This window comes from Ipomoea nil, unplaced genomic scaffold (genome assembly GCF_001879475.1).
Source record: "Ipomoea nil cultivar Tokyo-kokei standard unplaced genomic scaffold, Asagao_1.1 scaffold3238, whole genome shotgun sequence".
NCBI classification, from domain to species: domain Eukaryota; kingdom Viridiplantae; phylum Streptophyta; class Magnoliopsida; order Solanales; family Convolvulaceae; genus Ipomoea; species Ipomoea nil.
This window is the reverse complement of record NW_017619666.1, coordinates 1,414,674-1,435,655: the sequence shown is the minus strand read 5'-3', so window position 1 is coordinate 1,435,655 and position 20,982 is coordinate 1,414,674. Positions and strand designations below refer to the sequence as shown.

The following is a 20,982-nucleotide window of genomic DNA, read 5'->3' as shown; positions in this document are numbered from 1 at the left end:
CATGTCTTTATAATTAGCTTTGAAATACAACAGTGTTCATAGAATTAGCACTACTAACCAGATATAAGCATTGAAATACATTGGTGTCCATATGAGAAAGAAGAAGCAATGAAAAGCAGGAAACATAATGACGCCATTCACCGGAGAAATCGTTGCCAACGACAACATGTGAAAAAGAAAAATCTTTAGCATTTTAAAAAATTGAGGGTAAGTTTGTCTTTTAAATATTTTTTTTTCGGTAATTTGGCTAGATTGACTGAAATTGGTAAAAATTGAATAGTTAAAGTACTAAATTGACAGTTTTGAAACTCATAGACTGCAATTAACAAGATCCTAATAGTCATAAGACCAAAATTGAAATTAACTCTTATGCAAAATTACCATAATGCCACCACATTTTTAAAAAGTTTTTCTTCAATCTTGGTTATTGATTTTGGCTAGATAAAGGGCTAAGATTAAATTTATTCTTTCACCTAGAAGCTATTACCGCACCCGATCATACACACACACACACACTTTTTTTTTTTTAATTTTTTTTTTTTTTTTATGCACAATGCGCAAAAACATATGCCCAATATTTATATTTTTACAAAATAACTAACAAATTCTTACTAATTAAAATCTATATGAAATCAAATTTATTTATTATATTAATCCAATATATAATATCTACAATAATAATAATTATTATTATTAAAGAATAAAGAATGTAAAAAAATATATGATGGATACATGTGCACGTTAATGGTAGATGTATTTTTATCTAAAAAATCATAGAAAAAATGGTCAAATAAGTCCATAAATATTATGCAACAATTAAATTCCTAAATTTTTAAAACGTGCAATTAAACACATCAACTACGACATTCCAACCTTTCAGCCAGTTAACCTCCGGGTAACCTTCGGTAAAAGTTGCCGCATAAACAAAGTAAAAAAGGTTACTTAAATTTTATACAGTGGCACGGGGCAATACTAGTACTAGTATATATAAATTTCTCAACAATTAAAATTAAATATGTAATGAAAGTTCGAATAGGGTTTTAGATACAAGGAAACTAAAACCCTATTGTCTCTATCTTAACAGACCTGCTCAGTTCTCAGCGCATTGTTGCTGAACAATTAGCTGCTGCCGTGTTCTGTTATTTCCAAAAAAAGAAATAACAGACCTTCTCTTCTCACCATGGCGACAACTTCCGATGCTATGGCCGTTAAGTCTCTCAACAAGAGCTCCGGCCGCCGCCGCTTTGTTGTAAGGATTTTAGTGTGTATACTGTGTGTTCAATTGTTTAAGTTGGGGCTGAAGCTAATTTGCTTGAATCGTTTTACATTGCAGTTCAAGAATTTTTCGCAGCGAATTCAGGACATTGATATTGATGTATACCGGAGTCTTGATCCTCTAAAAACTGAGCCTTCAGAAGGGTCCTCATTTTTTCGTGACTGTCTTGTGCAATACAGAGTATGTGAGCTTTTATATGTACTAAGTATTGCAACTCTACATTTAAAATTTAAAATTCTAGGGCATCCTTTGACGCTTAGGTCTTCTTGTTAGAGTTTCTGATTAATAATTTCATAAAATTTGATGAGGAAATTGGTCAGCGCATAGAGTTTTATATTGCTGTCATTCACGTATATTATGCTGCTCTTTTTGTGAAACTTTCACCATTCTCCCTTGACAAATTAACAGGAATTAAATACAGCTGAGGATTTTATCTCGTTTTATGAACAAATGTTGCCCTTGGTACAAACTCTACCTCAAATTGTACTTCAGAAGGAATTGATACTCTCAGAACTTCTATCTAGATTGAACATGAAGGGAAGACTATCTCTTGAGCCCATTTTAAGGTATGCATTGTGGAAAATTCGTTGGGAGCTTTATATTTCTTTTTGGGTGTAATAGCAAGTTTGAAATTTCATCTTTCCATTTATTAATTATATTATATATTTCCTGCAGGTTGATTACAGCATTATCTAGAGATCTGGTGGATGACTTTTTACCGTAAGTTTAAAATCTAACTCGAATTTTATATCTTGGTCATTTTTATTTGTTGCTAGAGGAACATTCTGTCAATTATGAAAGAAATAAATCATGAATAATAAATCGCTGAGGACTTGATCAGAAACTAAATGCAAAGAAAACAACTTATAACTCTATTAAATCCACAAATTATTTTGAACTTGAGAAATGAGAATTGTATGATGAGCTGCTTGGCCAAATAACTACACTATCACAAGGAATATGCATCAGCTCCTTCCTTTAAATATCCAAGCATCACAGCACAAAAAAATAGACAATGATGCATAGACTGCATTTCACAAAACACTTCTACACGGTTATTAATGACCTTAAGAGGATTTGAGAATTGGGTATGCCTTTAATTTTGCCTTTCAGTTGCTTATGCACTTTTAGGAATTAGGAGATTCTTATCTTGTGGCATTCCCTTAAGGTTGACTCATTATTTTTCTCCCATCTTATTTTTATTGGTTATTGTACTTCGTAGTAATGGATACCACTGCTATCAGTCAACTTATTGCTTTCTTTGGCTCCTTGATTTCTCTTGTTCTCCTTTCTTTTTTGTTTTGGATTATATCTGTTGGTAATATGAACTTCCAGGCAGCTATTAACCAGATGACTTTAGCTATAAATCCTTATTTCTAGCATTTAAGTTTATAATATTCTTTTGTTTGAACAAATATTGCCACATTAGACACCTAATAGTATCCTTGTTTTTTTATTTAACATTTTCTCATTTACTGTTGTTGCCAGCTTTCTTCCGAGAGTTGCTGATTCTTTGGTGGTTCTTCTAAAAAATGGTGCTGATAGAGAACCAGAAATAATTGAGCAGGTCATGGGATCCTTTTGTTGAGAAATACCAATTCGTTCTAAAGTTTCTCACTCAAACTGACATTATCCACCTTGATCTTAATTTTGCAGATTTTTACATCATGGTCATACATTATGATGTACCTACAGAAATACCTTACCAAAGACGTAGTTTATGTTCTAAGGTAAGCTATAGTTTGCTGTGTCCTCTTTAAATGCATAAGCTTCTTCTGGCTTTCTTGAGATTTCTGTTCATCTTTTCAAAAAAAATTGTACTATCAAGACTTCAAAGAGTCTTCCCTTTAAAATTTATAATACTTATTTTTTACTCTCTTTTGCAATATGTATCTGTGAAGTTATAGGGACAATTATATGAGGAAATTGGTCAGCGCATTTCTAGATCATCATTCTGCTTTCTAGAAGTTCATCAACTAACAATGTAAAATTTTGTTGTTTTCGTTGCCATCTGCTGAGCTATAAACTGTACTTGTATTGTCTCCCCTGAGACTGAATCCCCTGGTAAAAATGATGCGTCAAGGGTATTGTTACTTGTCTTGTGTGCACATGTTTGCATAACTTCCTAGTAGTTGAGGTTGTTCTCCATGCTAATGGCTATGTGTAGCTCAGTTTCATGGATTTTACTTTGCTTTACTTGCATAATGTGCAAATGTTCAATTGTTGATTTCTCTTCTAGGGTTACTGTCAAATTGAGATACTTCCCCAAAGACTATGTGCAAGAATTCATGGCGGAGTCAGTATCATTCTTATTGAGGAATGCATCTGTCAAGCAACTTAAAAAAGGTAAGGACTGTAATTTTGTGTTTCAGTTTTGCACTTAGGTCAATATAGTTTTTCTGGAATAGATGTATATAGCAGACTGCACTTCCTGTAATAGTTCTTTCTGATGACACATGTAGAAAGTGGTGTATGATTCCATAGAATGTGGTGTTCTAAACTCAACATGCATCTAATGGGTTGGTTTTGCACTTTTGCATGAATCTAATGGTTTCAGTTTTGCACCTTGGTGAATATACTTTTTTTCTGTAATAGATGTTGCATTGTAGCAGATTGCTCTTGCTGTACTACTTTTTTTTTTGGCTGGCTTTCCTTGCTATGCTTTTGATCTGTAATGGTATTACTGTCTTATTCTGGGGAGGCAACTTTCTTTCAAAATATGTTACTTTATATGAGAATAAGAATGCTTATAAAACTACATTAGACTTTCAAGAGGAAACAGCCATGACAACATTTTAATGTGAAAATTTTCAAATTGTTTGAACTGAAGGCTTGATGTTGTGGGAAGAAAAATCTGGTGAATACAACAATGTTTTAATGTTGTACTGAGACAATGTTGAAGAAGATGAAGTGGGAACTTGCACAACTCTTTAGACCTATGTGTTGATGTATGAATTGCTTTGGCTGTTTAGAGTCTTGAACATAACCTTGCTGTATTCTATATTCTTAGAATCTATTTTTGTTCAGACTATAAACTGCCAAATTTATGTGCCTCAGACTTGAGAAGTGATGTTCTCACAAATTTTGTGTGTGTTTCAAATTTCAATGTAACTGACTTCAACTACATACTTAAATGCTTAATTGATTAATTCAATGTAAAAAAAGAAAAAAAAAGGATGGGTACTCCTGTAGGAAGTACTTTTATGTATGCAACAATGGTTTGATCTTTCTCCTGTGTAGATTATTGCAACACTGCAGCCTTAGTTTGCAGACCTTGCAATGCTTCTTTCTTGTAGTGTGTAGTTAGAGGTTATGAGAGGAAGAGTGTCTAAAAATATGATATCTGTGTTAGTAGGCCTTTTAATATTTCACTCTTCCTGGTAAAATTTGCACCTCAATTTGTTATGATAACTGTGCTAGGTTGTCTGGATTTAAGTGACACAGATTTTGTGGCTTTGGTTTGTTGAAGATTGATGTAAAAAAAAATATTATTGGGCTTTTGTTTTGACTCTGGATTCTATTCCCTTTTAAATAATTTTTTGGATCAAGAGCCAGTGTGGTAACAGGGTAGAGTAAGATGTCTTGTCTCTGTTAGAGATGGTAATGTTTTATTCACTGTCAATGGTGTGGATTGCATTCCCTACTCAGATGTGTTTTCAATGTTTTGAGGTCTCGTGACCTATCTGTTTGTTTATGTTCCTCTTCTATGCTTATGTCCACTAATATGATGATGGCATATGCTTCCATTTTTAAGCCTGTTTATATCTTCCTCCACCCCTCTCTTATTTCTCAGCACACATTGCACTATTCTTTGTATATAATGGAATGTGTTACTGCAAATTGCCAGGAATTCAAAACTTAATGATTGAAGTTGTGAAGAAACCATCATTGACAAGAAAGTCTGGAATCAGTTCCTTACTGTGGTATGCCATGAGGGGAACATCATCGAGGTTTCATTCAAGGGCAGATCAAGTATTGCGCCTTCTGCTTGATAACTCCCTATATAGCATCGACGATCATTTTAATGGAGGTGAGTTCTTCTATACTTTGTATTTAACTAACATTGTTTCTCAGCATACACTACATTCTCTGTTGTCTGCTTTAGGAGTGTGTTTCAGAGAAGATGTAACATAAAACAGCTGTGTATATACTGGTTAAGTATTAATCTTATTCCCTCTTTGTAATTAGTACCATTGTTGCATATTTGCATCCTCCAAACTTTGTTCTTGAAATGAAATGAGCTGCAAAGGACTTTCACTTTGTTTAAGCTGTAGAATCAGTTCTGCATATTCATCCATATAGGTTGAGTTGATGATCTGTATGACCCAAAATAAATTAGCCCCGTGATTGTTTATTAGATTTTGGGGTCATGGTGCTTTATAACATGATATATATGGTTACGGAAGGGTTCTAGATATGCTTTGTTGGGGAACAACAATGTATAGAACTGAATTGCCTCTGATGGGTCAAGGTACAAAAAGCTTCTCATCATGTTAGGCGTGAATCTGATTTGGAGTATGAGATATAATGTTGAAGTTCTATGGCTGTAATAATCAGAAACAGGGGTTGGTACGGTGACTGCTATAAAACTGTTACTGTAACTCACAAACAGTAGCTAGGATCAGAGGAGCAGTTTAGTATAGTAGCAACTTAAGGGAAGTGGAAGGAAGAAATCAAAAACCCTAATCACAGCTGGAGAAAAAACTCTAAGTGGAAATGTAATTATCATAATCTTCAAGTCTGGAAAAGAGGAACCTCTATTATTATTTTTATAGTATTATTGTGTCAATTTGATACTGATTGTGTTATGTGTATTGGACTCAGCTTAGGAAACTACTTAGTAAATGGCTTGCAAGAGGCTCAAAGAAACTATTTGGACTAATAAGTAATAACCTTACTAAAAACATTTCAACTAGTGCTCTGCATGCTTCTTATGAATACATAGACCAATACATCCTCAATAATAAAAGATCTGGCCTACAACAATGAACGTTTAATAAAAATTTTTAAGACTCTCCTAATTACAATGGACATATCCCTGTTAACAAAAAAGGCTTCTTGCACGAATAGATATCAATAGACTTTTATTTTGGTTTGAGTAAATTTTATGTCTGAAAATTTTAACTAAGTTTTGAATTGAGTATATTTAATTGTTTCACACTTCCACTTATTCTAAAACTGTCAATTATTTGTATGGTAGATTATTTAATCTTGATTTAACAAGTATTACATATTCTAAAACTGTTGGAGTTAAGTATGACAACAAGGGCTTGTTCTAGTGTTTGGTTGATTAGTTGATTTGGACTTGACTCTAAGAGAAAAGGTTGAAGGATTTTATTATCTTGGAATTATAGTTGCCCTTAAAAACTGGGATCAGGGCTTTATAAATACTGAACCTTAGAGACAATCATATGAGTATTCTTGACTTGATTGAGTGATGGGCACTAGCCTTGGTTGGGTTGTTCTCATTGGTTGTGAGGGGTGGCAAACTGGCAATGTCTTGTGGCAGTGGTAGTGTGAAACCAGTTCTCTTGTTGCAATTTCTACCTGTTCTTCATGCATGGCTTGGACTTTTGGATTGGGCTGACCTGGCCAATATTGCCTCATAAACTTTGGGCTTATCTTGGGTGGCCTATGAGTATTAATACCACACTGAAACTATATTAGAAGTTCTATTGAATACAAAATGCCAATTTTAAAATTATTATATATATAAAAGAAGATTAAGAAACTAAGCAAACAATGATGAATTTGAATCATATAATAAACATGATAGGTTCACTGTCAGCAAGTAATTCTATGATTTCTCTCAGCTATTTTTATTTCTGGTTCTGACTTTTCTTTAGTGCATTACCTACTCTACTTCATTTTTGCAGGTCCAGAAACTGTTCTTGAAGTTGTCATTGGTGCTTTTCAGAGATTGTGTGAGGAATTGGATGCTAAGCAGCTGGACTTGATGTGGGATTGCTTATTTAAGGAGATAACTAATAGTGTTGCTAATGGTCATTCTATGCATCTTTGCCGACTTTTATCGCTGCTCATTTCTACTGTGCAAAAGGAATATGTGGAGAAAATCTCTGGTGGAGTATAAAATGATATTTACTTTATTTTTTATTATTGTCTATTTATCTACTTTGCTTGTATCTTATCTTGGAATGATTTTAAGGTTGTTCACTTTGTACAGATTACCAACCAATGCTAGAAGTGATTAGTTTGCTTGTACAAACTTACATTGTGCCATCATCCACCTTGGAGGCACTGAACCCAACATCAGAGCTTGTTGATAAAATTTTGTCATTGATGCTTTGTGTTGTTGATGGTCTCCACAAAACTAATAACTTATCAGCTCTCTCCTGTACTTCGTTGCAGTGGGCTCCTGTGTTTGACTCGAGGAATAAAAGGTATTATTTTGATGTTAATAGTTAGTTTTTCTTGTTATTATTTCTTTGATAAATGTTTTGTTACAACTTACAAGTTTCTGCTTGTATCTCACTTTATCTAACAAATTTATCTGTCTTCTGATATTTTATGCATGTGATGTTTCAGTTTGGCTACATTTGTCAAAGATTTTGTATCAAAGGACCCCTCTATTCTCTATTTTTTCAGAGCTAACATTATTAGGTAATGCTTTTCTTACTTTCTTAGATTTGATGTGTGGAGTACAAATGATAAATTATATAGTTGCTAATTGCTATTTGTGTAATGTGTACTGATTTCAATTTTTGCAATTGGATTTCAGTGCCTTAAATGATTTACTAGAGATTCCAGAGGATGAGATTATATATTTGCTGCACATTTTTTGTGAGAGGCTACAAGTACAACAACAGAATTTCTTAGATGGAATACCCAATGAGAAAATTTTGAGAATTTGCAGTTTCCTTGATAAAGCTATAAATTTTTGGATTCAGCTAATCAAAGATGCAGTGAACAAGGATTTTTCCTCTGCTGAACTTACAGAGGATAGGTTGGCAGTCCTATGGGGAACTATTGGCTGCTATCCATACATGATTGATGCCAAACGAAATCCTTCACTGCTTATGGACTTAATATATGCTATAGATGAGCTTTTAACGGTGAAATTGGGTACGACATTTTATCAAATATCATATACTTAATTGACCTATCTGGGTAATTTTGTTTTGTTTTGTTTTGATTGTTCCTTGGAAACTCCTACTGAATCACAGGACAGCTTGCGTAATTCTTCTTCCCTAAACTGTGCATGATGCGGAAGCCTTGGGCTCTGCATATGACCTTAATTAGATTAATTAACCGTCCGGTACAGAATTGCCTTCAGGGATTGTCTATTAGTAGTTAGTACCGTTCTCCCTGATATACCTGTATTTCTACGTTGCTGATTTCTTTTAAAGTACCTGGGGACTAGGCTTGTTAGGGTTGCTGGTGTTGTTGACTTTTACGTTATGGAATAATGCACTGGAAGCTCTGAAGCATCTCTGTAAACATACAAAAGCTTGTGTGCTTCTTCCTTCCCCAAACTGTGCATGATGTGGGAGCAATGTGCACTTTCTGACCTTTTTCTAATTGGGAAATAATTATCTGTCTCTACAAAATTGTCAAAAGGGTTCTGTCCTTTATTATCATGTTCGATGGTACTGTATGTGTTGCTAATTCATGGGCAGATTGAGAACAATTAGTTCAACATTATATAATAATATAAGTTGTAGATTCTTTTAAATACACTATTTCTAGAAGTTTTGTAGTGATTATCTTTTTGCTCTCTGATGAATTTCACAGATTTATGTAGAAAAACTTGGCAGTGCTTGATTGGTGCCACTTTGGGTTCTTTTCTTAAAATTCTGGACAATCAAAATGCTGCTTTTCTGGAGTCTGAAGTGAGTAAGCTTTTAGATCTTGCAAGAAGGCACAGAATGTGCTCTCAGATATTATCTGCAGTGGCTGATATTTTGGATTCTATTTATGGGTAAGTTTTTTGCATCTATTTATTTATTAACTATTTTATATTTTGTGATAACTGTGTGCATGATTCTGGTCATTGTGCACTACAACACTGAACCAATGGTAACACCATGTAAATTTCTTTCACTTTCTGGCCTTTTTCTCTTTCCTGGAAAAAGAAAATACTTTCCACTTTCTTTTGGCTTTACTTTCCTGTAGATGTATCATCTTCTCTCCTTTTGGCTTTACTTTCTTGTAGATATACTATTTTATTTCCTTTTGTTTTGATTTTGTTTAGACATACCTATCCGCTCTCCTTTTCCATCTGTCTCTTGTTATTCTTGTTTTCTGTCCAAGAAACACTGTACATGATTTCTGTTTCATGTAGTGAGCTGTGATTCTATTTATACTCTAATTTTTGATAACTATGCTTCCACATCCAGAAAACAAGCCAATACTCCTATTAAACGATATCATCCAGAGCTTGCTGCAAGTAAAGTGGTGGGTGCCCTGGATATATTCTCTGAAAATTTGTGCAACTGTGACAAGGAAATCCGCCTATCGACTTTAAGAATCTTGTGCCATTATGAACCTTTATGTGATGGATATTCTACAAACGGACATGCTGAGAAAAAAAGAAGAATTGATGATTCCCAGATATGTGCTGTAGATGACCAGCAGAATAATGTATGTACAGTAACATTATATTCTCTTCTTGTAAACTTGTAGCATGCATTGTTTGGTTGTTACAAGGTGCCTTTTTTTCATCAAATTTTTTTTGTTATCAGGTTGTTCAGCTCCTCCTGTCAGTTGAAGAAATGCCTCTTTCAATTGCCACCAGCAGAAAAGTTATTCTGCTTATCTCTAAAATTCATATGAGTCTATCTGCTGCAAGGATAGACGAACGGTATATACCTGTGGCTTTGAATGGTGTAATAGGGATCTTCCACAACAGATTTAGCCATTTATGGGGTCCAGCTTCGGACTGCACTTCTGTCCTACTTGGCCAATACTTTGGGATACTTTGGGACATATTTGTGAAGTACCTTGATTACTGCCTCTCTATCGTTTTGGGTCATGATGATCAAGCTTATAAGAGCAATACCGAGTCATTTGGCAAGGATGATGCTGGTATGTTGCATTCTAAATCTTCAGATTTTGATTTTGTGCTTCTAGTGCCCCATGATCTAGGCATTGAGCTTGATTACAATTTCCCCAATAAGCAATCACTTTATTCTGATTCACGTGCTTGTCAATAATTTCTGATGTTTTTTTTTTTTCCTCTGCTATTTAGATCTGATCGGGCTGTTCTGCTCTTATCGTTGTTCAATGTCAGATAGCACTCCATCTGCAACAGTTTTATCTTTATTGATTCAATCTTTACAGAGAGTTCCATCTGTTGTTGAATCTCGTTCTCGGCAAATAATACCTTTATTCTTGAAATTTCTAGGGTACAATGTTGATGATCTTGTGAGGTGATTCCATTTTTATACATATTCTTTTTAGTAAGATGTTATTTATGTGCAATGTTTTTTTTTTAAAAAATAAATATTTCCTTTCCTTGATTATCATTCTATTATTTGTTTTTAAATGCAGTGTTGAATCATATAATATACTGAATTGCAAAGGGAAGGAGTGGAAGGAGGTTCTTAAGGAATGGCTAAACTTATTCAAATTAATGAAAAATCCCAAGGCATTTTACCAGAGTCAATTTTTCAAAGACGTCTTACAATATAGGTTGGTAAAATCATGAAATCACATGCATAATGTTTTTTTAAAAAAAAAACATTTTGCATTATTCTTTTGGTCTGAATTTTAAGGATGTTGCAAGTCCCTAGTAACAGTATGTGCCTTTTTCTTGCTGGTGTTACCCAGGCTTCTTGATGAAAATGATGCTGAGTTGCAGATGAAAGTTCTTGATTGCCTGATGAATTGGAAAGATACCTTTTTGCTCCCTTACGATCAGCATCTAAAAAATCTGATCAGTGCAAAGAATTTGAGAGAGGAGCTCACAACTTGGAGCTTGTCAAGGGATTCGAATCTCATTGATGCACATCATAGACATTTTCTTGTGCCTACTGTCATCCGCATACTGGCTCCAAAAGTGAGGAAGTTAAAATCTCTTGCCTCAAGGAAGGTATAATTAGACATGTCAATCTTCTTCAATTCCAGTTCATTTTCCAACACAGTGATGACTTTATTTATTTATTTATTTATTTTTTCTCCCTTCTTATATGTTAGCATGCAAGTGTAAGTCATCGGAAGGCAATTCTTTGCTTTTTAGCTCAGCTTGATGTGGAAGAGCTGCCACTCTTCTTTTCCCTATTAGTAAAGCCTCTTGTAAGAAGAGATGCAGGTTTTGATGCAAACGTTGAGTCACTCTGGACTAATCCTCAAGCCTTAAATGATGAATATAATTCATTTACAGTCTTTAAGCATTTTACTACAAATATCATCAGCAACATTTCCTGGAAGAAGAGATACAGCTTCCTGCACGTTATTGAAGATACTGTAGCTGTTTTTGATGAAGCACATATTAGCCCGTTTCTTAATCTGTTAATGGAATGCATTTCATATTTGTTGGAAAGCTGTGCATTGACTCTTGGCAACACAGATAGTAGTCTGATTCTTGCTAATTGTAGCAATGCCACTGAGAGCGAAACTGAGGTAATGCTTAATGCTGCTATCCCTTTATTCAACTGTAAATAGGGAAGTCTAAATTTACAGTGTTTGGCATTTCTATCACAAATATTCAAAGAGAATGACACTTTGTGTGACAGTATTATGTAGGTGAGGAGTGCGATTACTTGACATTAGCTGCTTTGCTGATTTGTTCACCTGCCTTTAGTTTTATCAATTGTTATTAATGAACTGCTTTCAGATTAATATCCCTATTTTATCTTTCACATCTAAAACTTTAGAATTTTAGATAGCCAAGTTCACCAATAACTGATTTAAAAGATACTGTTAGATTGCTTCTAGAATGCGCCTCATTGCACTTAAATATTTCAATGACAATGATGAACTAATTGATATCTTGGTTTCTGTGCAGACACAAACAGCTATGAAGCAGTCGAAGGAGTTGAGATCTTTGTGCTTGAGGATCATTTCATTTATTCTTAATAAATATGAAAATCATGATTTTAGTTCCAAATTTTGGGATTCCTTTTTTAAGTCTGTGAAACCATTAATTTCTGGTTTCAAGCAGGAAGGTGCCAGTAGTGAGAAACCAAGCTCATTATTTTCTTGCTTTCTTGCAATGAGTAGAAGCTACAAACTTGTACCATTGTTGTATAGAGAGAAGAACCTTGTTCCTGATATTTTTTCTATGTTAGCCATCACAACAGCATCCAAAGCTATTGTTTGTAGTGTTCTTAAGTTCATTGAGAACCTTTTGACTCTGAATAATGAACAGTCTGGTGAAGATGACCCTATAAAGATGTTACTGCTTCCTCATCTTGATGTTCTTGTGTCCAGTTTGCATAATCTTTTTGTGAATGATGGGCCAATAAAAAGGTATGGATTATACATTATAGGAACTCTTTTTAGATGACTGCCTCTCCTGATATATATGATTTTCTTGGTGCTTTATGTTTACCTTGGTTGAGTGATTCTATGTGTGTGTGTTTTGGGTAGACATAATTAGTTAATATTTCCCCCAAACTTGTTTGTGTATGTAATGCACACATATACAGGTAACCATGTTACAACACTGACAGGATATATCAATTTGGTATACCCTTTTTAGTATAAAAATTTGAATTTTCCTCATCCCACTCTTGGAAAAGGAGGAAAACGAACAATAGAATCATGATTACCTAGATGATGCAAGTACCTTGATGTGTTCCATTTGTTTGAATTCTGTTTAACTAACTCCTTACTGTACCAGGAAACTCGCCAAATATCCTGGAGAGAATGAGCTGAATGTTTTTAAGCTGTTATCCGTTTATGTAGAGGAACCTTTAGCTGCAAGGAAATTTGTTGATGTTTTGCTTCCACTTTTATCAAAGAAATCTCATGCTTGTGGTGAGAGTCTCACTGAGTTCAAGTATTTCAGTTTTGATGTTATCTTTTTTTTTTTTTTTTTTTTTTTTTTTTTTTTTTTTTTTCTGTATTTGCTCTTATCATTTGCATATTTATGTTGCAGATATTTGTGTGGACACACTCCAGATCATCAAGAATATATCAAGACCTTTAGGGAATGAAAGCATTAAAAAGATTCTCAAATCGATATCTCCACTTCTCATTTCTGGTGATCTTGATGTCCGGGGTTCTGTTTGTGATGTTCTTGATGCTCTTGCCAGAAATGATTCATCATTACTTAATTTGGTACATTTCTGCCTTGGAATTTCCTATTGGTGTTATTGTGAGTACTTGTTCTTTTACCCACCTGAGGATGTTAATTCTTTGGTGTACCTAACTCCCTTTAATCACCTCATGCAGGCAAAACTTCTTCGTGAACTGAATGCAACCTCTGCTTCAGATATGGGTGATCTTGATTATGATACTATTATTTCTGCTTATGGAAAGTTGAATGTAGATTTCTTCCACAATGTTGAAGAAGAACATGCATTAATTATTTTGTCAAATTCTATACGTGACTTGTCATCTGAGGATTTGATTCTCAGGCAGAGTGCATTTAGATTGTTGTCATCATTTGTTGAATATTCTGGTCAAATTCTTGAACAAGAAATGCAACCTGAGCGAGGGTGTTCTGGATCATGGGTTATGTACATAATAAACAACTTTCTCTTAAAGCACATGGGAAATGCAATGAACAAAGAAGGCGCAGCTCAAAAGGTATTCATTTTGTAGTTTTAGCTCTAACTTTTAAGTCTTCCGCTTCTTTTTGTTTTTGTTTTTTTTTTTTTTCCTCCCCATTGTGCATCTTATTTCTTATTCATGAGTACTTGCAGTGGTTAGAACTTGATGCTTACTTTTAAGAGTAATATTTAATAACTGCTAGTTAAGTGGGTGTCCCTACTATCAGGAGTAATGGTCGTTTCTAATATTTTTGTGCTGGTTGTCAGCTATGGATTGGTCTACTGCGTGAAATGGTTTTGAAGCTTCACAAGATGGTGGAATTCAAAACATATACTGTTCTCTGCAGTGAAGATCCAGAACAGGATTTTTTTAACAACGTTGTTCACTTACAGGTAGGACCTATATGTTTGTGATTGGATTTTGCATGTAATGTGTAAAATACAAGTGCTCTCTCTCTCTCTCTCTCTCTCTTTCTCTCTCTCTGGTATAAGTATCTTTCTTATTATTTTTAAAAAAATTGGAAAACACTCAAAACAGTTATTGTTTAATCTTTTAGATGTCAATATGAATATTGATGTTTTCCCCTGTTTTTCATAATCAGAAATGAAATCATTGTTTTCGTTCTGGTTTTTTATTTTTTGGGTGGAAGAACATATCATATGATTTATTTAATGCTCCATCCCTTGTTGTCATATTTGTTTCTGCAGAGGCACAGAAGGGCAAGGGCTCTATCACGTTTTGGCAATGTTGTTGCTTCTGGGAGTTTCTCTGAGGTATTACACCCCCATTTTATTTTATACAATTAAATGCTTTCTGTTTGCTTAAACATTTAATTTTCTCTCCTTGATTCTAATATTACACAATAAAACACTATTATTGCAGCGTGTTATGAATAGAGTTTTTGTGCCACTCCTTTTCAATATGCTATTAGATTTACAAAATGGGAAGGGAGAAAATATTAGAAATGCATGTATAGAAGCTCTTGCATCAATATCTAAATGGATGGACTGGAATGCATACTATGGATTACTTGTCAGATGTTTCCGTGAGATGACTCTGAAACAAGACAAACAAAAAGTGTTAATGCGGCTTATCTGCACCATTCTAGACCAATTCCATTTTTCAGAAGCCAATTTTGTTCATGAAATTGAAGGTTCTATGGAGCATATGTCAGATCCAGACACTAGTAAAAAAATATCTGCAGTGTCAAACTCCTTTACTAGCAATGGTGACCTGTCTAAGATTCAGATTTGTCTCAAGAAAGACGTGCTTCCTAAGGTACAGAAATTTTTGATGTCTGATTCTGAAAATGTCAATGTAACTATCAGTTTAGTTGCCCTCAAGGTGCTGAAGTTACTTCCTGGTGACATCATGGAATTGCAACTTCCAAGCATTATACATCGTATTTCTAACTTCCTTAAGAATCGTTTAGAAAGTGTCCGAGATGAAGCTAGATCTGCCTTGGCAGCTTGCTTAAAAGAGCTTGGATTGGAATACTTGCAATTTATCATCAAAGTCTTGCGAGGCACTTTGAAAAGAGGATTTGAATTGCATGTTCTGGGATACACATTGAATTTTATATTGACAAAATTTCTTCAAAATCCCTCTAGTCTAAATTTGGATTATTGTCTAGAAGATCTTCTTTCTGTTGCTGAAAGTGATATACTTGGCGATGTGTCAGAAGAGAAAGAGGTAGAGAAGATTGCTTCAAAAATGAAGGAGACTAAAAAGCAGAAGTCCTATGAGACCCTCAAGTTGATTGCCCAAAACATCACATTCAAAACCCATGCCTTGAAGCTTCTTTTGCCTGTTACTGTGCATCTACTGAAGCAGCTGACTCCAAAAGTGAAAACAAAATTGGAGAACATGTTGAATCATATATCTTCTGGTATACAATGCAATCCATCTGTGAATCAGAAAGAGCTCTTTGTGTTTGCATATGGTCTCATCAAGGATGGCTTAAAGGATGCACATTTTGGCCATGAAGACACACTCATCTCAGATGAAGGCAAAAAAAATAAAGATGAAGTGAGCGCTGAAAACACTAATTCAAATAGATTGATCAGTGTTGATCGGCGATATTCTTATCTGATTACAGAATTTGCCGTTGGGATACTGCAGAACTACCTAAGGAACATGGAGCTAGACAAAGGGGATGAGAAGTTGTTATCAATGTTAGACCCTTTTGTCAGGCTATTAGGTGATTGTTTGAGTTCAAAATATGAAAATATCATATTTGCAGCTCTAAAATGCCTATATTCAATAGTCAGGCTGCCTTTGCCAACCCTTGAAAATGAAGCTAACCGGATAAAGAATTCACTGTTGGATATTGCCCAAGGTTCAGTAAATTCCAGTACTCCATTGATGGAATCATGTATTAAATTGTTAACAGTGCTTCTGCAAAATACCAAGATGACACTTTCTGAAGCACAGCTTCAATCACTTATCCAATTCCCATTTTTTGTTGATCTTGAAAGAAATCCCTCATTTGTGGCTCTCTCTCTGCTGAAAGCTATAATAAAGAAAAAGTTGGTGGCTCCTGAAATCTATGATGTCGTCAAAGGTGTTGCAGAGTTGATGGTGACCAGTCAAGTTGAATCAATTCGCAGGAAATGCAGTAAGATTTTTCTACAGTTCTTAGATTGCTATCCAATTTCGGTGAAACGCTTTCAGCAACATCTTGATTCCTTACTTGCAAACCTGAGGCAAGAATCATGACTTACACTTACTACTTTCAAGTTTTGCATGTTTCTTTCTACCTATTGGTTGTTTAATGTGAGCTTAATTCTTAACAGATATGAACATTCAACTGGTAGAGAAGCTGTTCTTGAAATGCTTCGTGCTATCATAGTGAAAATTCCAGACAGAATACAAGAGCAGTCTCAGACTATTTTTATGCATTTGGTAATATGCTTGGCTAATGACCAAGATAACAAAGTCAGGTCTATGGCTGGTGTTGCCATAAAGCTACTTGCAGAGAACATGAAGAAATTTGGGTCACTTGCGTCTATTATTGAATATAGTTTTTCTTGGTATAGGGGTGAGAAACAACATTTATGGAGTTCTGCAGCACAGGTAAAGACATGTAACCATACCCTTTCTGTTACTTTGTTGTGGCATTTTGTGCATAGGTGTTCTATAGATATTGCATATTTTTGTTGTGTTTGTATTCTGACCATAGTTCCCATTATTGTTTACACCCTTTCCTTGCTGTGTTGTCTTTATAACTTAATAACAATAAAGCTCTCAATGTTGTATCTGAGGAGTTCAACACCAGTTTCATCTATATGAAAATCAGATTCATTTTCACTGCTGTCGCGTAGTATTCTCATCTTTTTATTTTTTCTCTATCAGAGCATCAATGACAAATTTAATGTATGGGAAACATGTGCTGTTTAACATGGAATTTGGCCTGGTTTCATGTCACCTTATTGTCTTGCGATAACTGACAATTGGTAGTTTAGTATTATGTTTCGAACTAAGTTCTTTGAATCACACGTTAGTCTGCTGTTTCTCCTGGTTCAGTTCTGTAATATTCTTTGCATTTCACTTGATGGTGCTTATTGCTATTTCCTGTGATTGAGAGATATCAGTGGAGTTTTAATTTTATCACAATTAAACAAGACCCAAAAGAAAAAGGAAATCCTGTTGGATTTGTGATAGAGGTGTCTCCACCTTTTGTTTGCTTTTACGCCATAGGTATTTACTTATTGCAAGCCTTCATTATTTTGCTTTTCAGGTTTTGGGATTATTGGTGGAAGTGATGGGTAACAGTTTTCAGGAGTATGTTGCTGATGTTTTATCTGTTACGAAAAAAATCTTGCAATCTGCTTGCGCTGCTCTTGCGAATAGACAACTGGGCTTATCTGATGAAGTAGTTCCCCTCTGGAAGGAAGTATACTATTCATTGGTTCTATTAGAGAAGATTCATAATCAATTTACTGCATTGTGCTTCACAAAGGAGCTTGAGGTATCAAAGTGCTCTTTCCTTTTACCTGTTGATACTGCAGTGAAAAAGGACATGCTGGTGTGAACTTATTTATTTGCATGTTTCTATAAATTTTTGTTCATTGTGGGTAGATATAAGTACAGAGTTCATTACCCCATACTGTACAGGAAGTTTGGGAGAAACAAGAAACCATTTGGTCCATCTTTAACTTTTTACTGTTTTATCATGAGTTACTGATTTGTTTCAAATTGAATGACTGCCTTAAATAGTACTTATTCGCAAACATGAAGAAGATGTCTAATAAAGTTTATTTACTCCAAATTTTCTGCTGTATGTTTTTAAGACACCCTTATAATCCTAAGCAGCATGATTGGGTACAACTTTGTTTTTATGCATGTTTACATATATGTATTGAGTGGAATGCAATTTGTTCTTCGATATATATACTTGTCAATCAACACCTGAAATAACATAGCTGCCAGCATTCAATTTTATTTTAGGTTTTATTAGAGGATGCTAGCAATTTTATTCTAGGTTTTTTAAGGCTTCATTAGGCTCCTCTAAGATGTCAACCCATTCAATCTCTATATGAATCATGCTAGTCTTTTTTAACTGTTTAATCTCCTGGTGCATTTTCCTCTTTTGAATTTAATACTTTGTTTTTTTTTTTTTCCTGAACTGTCATAGGATTTGTGGGAAACAATCTGTGATTTCCTCTTATATCCACACATGTGGGTGCGCAGCATATCGGTCCGCCTTATAGATTTGTACTTTGCCAGAGTGACCAAGGCTTGCAATGAAAACCAGGCGGTGCTGGGGTCATTCTTCTTAATGGAGCCAAGTAGACTGTTCCAAATTGCCGTTTCTCTCATTTGCCAACTGAACGTACAGCTGGTCAAAGATGCTGACGAGGCCCTAATCACAAAAAACCTTGTGTTTGCAATTTGCGGTATACAGGCATTACTAGTACATGGTAGTGGTCATTCTGCCTTTGGCCCTGAGGAGCAAAGCCGCTTCCTCAAAGCTTTTAATTTACTTGATCCAAAGAAGGGAAGAAGCATCTTTACAGCTTTCAGCTCTTATTATAGTGCTCAGGGCATTGAACAGCAAACCGAGGACCAAGGCTCTATGATCGTCTCCTGTCTGCTTAAGAGAATGGGGAAGATTCCTATTCAGATGGAGGCACTGCAGGTTGGTAAAATATGTAACATTAAGAGTTACACAACTGCTACTGAAAATGCCTGCCTTCTAAGGCAGCAATATACTTTTCTCTTTATTTATCCTTGAAAATAACTTATATTACCTTTTGTGGTTTTAGTAGTGTCTAAAAATAATTTATTACTATTCTTTAAAGAATATCTTTATCCCCATCCAATTATTTTTCATTTACTATCTTTTGCTATCTTAGTGATCAAATAAATGTTTTTTTTATTATTTATTTAAAGTTTCTTATCGATCAATGTTCATTTATTAATATGTGCAGACAAGAATCGTCTTCAACTGTTTCAAATCAATTTCTATCAAACTTCTTGACCAATCAAGAGTATTATCGTCTGAAGATGAGGTTGACAGCCAGAGCTATGCTTATCAAATCCTGCTGCCTCTATACAAAGTTTGTGAAGGACAAGCTGGGAAAGTAATTTCAGGTGAATCTTCTATACTTGACTCTCTGTGGGGGTGGTTGGATACTTGTTCAAGTTTTGGTTTCTAACAAAATTGGGTTCTGCATGTTGTTCCTCTGGAGAAGGCTGAAAACCCCCATCAAAAGTACGATAAAATAACCTTTTTGACTGTTGAATGGTCCATTCTGGGAGGAGTTTTGGTTCCACTGAATAAATGAACCAGGCCTTATTTTTAGTGACAAAAATACCCCCATCAAAACTATCATAAACAACCTTTTGACTGTTATATGCATCTCATTCTTACTATTATAAAGCCCCTAGGGCCCTAGGTGGTTCAAATCAATTGACACTTGTACCTTCCTCTTCTCCACTTCTGTGTTCAGTTAATACTATGCTCTCAGCCATCAAAGATCCTCCATCCCCTCCCTCACATTGTGTCCCAACAAACCCCCTCCCCAAACATTGCCTAGCCCCACCGCTTCTTGAATCATTATTCCATAGACCATGGTCCACACAGCTCTGTGTGAACCATAAATAAAAAGTAAATTTTTAATATACTAATAATACATTATCTGTGTATGTAAAGTACATTATTTTGTATACTATCAAATAATTTACAATCAATACACAAATGATGTACTTTTAATATATTAAAAATGTACCTTCGATTCATGGTGCACACAGCTGTATGGACCATGGTCCACAGAAAAATTTGCCCCGCTTTCTTACCGTAGACTCTCCTTTAGTCTCCCCACCAGTTGCTAATTAATGTGCTATGCCGGGCCTCCGGCACAAGTTCTGAAGATCCAGAATTCCAGAACTGAACTACTTCATGTGGGGTATCTTAGATTCTTGAATGATTATTAGAGCAGAACATAAAACTAACTTTCATTTGCTGGCCTGGCCTGCCTTTCAGTGGTTGATGAATATCATATTTTCTAATATTGTTTTGAGTTTCTCCCCTTGAATATATACATATTTTCTGATGCAATTCCACTTTATATATTCTACTGTTCAGATGATGTGAAGCAATTAGCACAGGAAGTTTGTGAAAGCATAAGAGATGTGTTGGGTATGCAGAGTTTTGTTCAAGTTTACAGCCAAATAAGGAAAAAGCTGAAAGCAAAGAGAGATAAAAGGAAACAGGAAGAAAAGCTTATGGCTGTTGTAAATCCAATGCGAAATGCCAAGAGGAAGATAAGAATTGCAGCCAAGCATAAAGCTAATAAGAAGAGGAAAATAATGTCAATGAAGATGACGAGATGGATGCAATAGACTAGACTAGACTAGAGTCTAGCCGCCATTTTTGTTGTATATATAGAATGGGATTACATGTAGTATTTTTCATGGCGGTGTTTGCTACATATTGGAGCACACCATATCAACTCTAACACTAATGCTTTTATATATGTATCTCACGATCAAATTTTATTTTTATTTCTATCCATGTATCCTCA

At 34.8% G+C, this 20,982-nt stretch overlaps 1 protein-coding gene across 1 annotated transcript; it reads left to right on the top strand.

Moving 5' to 3' along the window:
• The first annotated feature begins 1,090 nt into the window (after nucleotides 1-1,090).
• On the top strand, nucleotides 1,091-20,973 carry LOC109168998 (small subunit processome component 20 homolog). Its single transcript, XM_019317875.1, has 32 exons — nucleotides 1,091-1,249; nucleotides 1,334-1,456; nucleotides 1,685-1,842; nucleotides 1,952-1,996; nucleotides 2,765-2,843; nucleotides 2,933-3,006; nucleotides 3,516-3,622; nucleotides 5,124-5,306; nucleotides 7,153-7,356; nucleotides 7,461-7,677; nucleotides 7,823-7,897; nucleotides 8,016-8,359; nucleotides 9,029-9,215; nucleotides 9,634-9,877; nucleotides 9,979-10,321; nucleotides 10,485-10,665; nucleotides 10,787-10,927; nucleotides 11,066-11,327; nucleotides 11,432-11,857; nucleotides 12,243-12,706; nucleotides 13,080-13,216; nucleotides 13,338-13,519; nucleotides 13,634-13,990; nucleotides 14,221-14,346; nucleotides 14,662-14,727; nucleotides 14,837-16,659; nucleotides 16,750-17,029; nucleotides 17,694-17,924; nucleotides 18,591-19,094; nucleotides 19,387-19,549; nucleotides 20,544-20,842; nucleotides 20,908-20,973. The coding sequence occupies exons 1-31, from the start codon at nucleotides 1,181-1,183 to the stop codon at nucleotides 20,798-20,800; spliced, it is 8,052 nt and encodes a 2,683-aa protein (XP_019173420.1). The 5' UTR covers nucleotides 1,091-1,180; the 3' UTR covers nucleotides 20,801-20,842; nucleotides 20,908-20,973.
• Nucleotides 20,974-20,982: the final 9 nt, after the last annotated feature.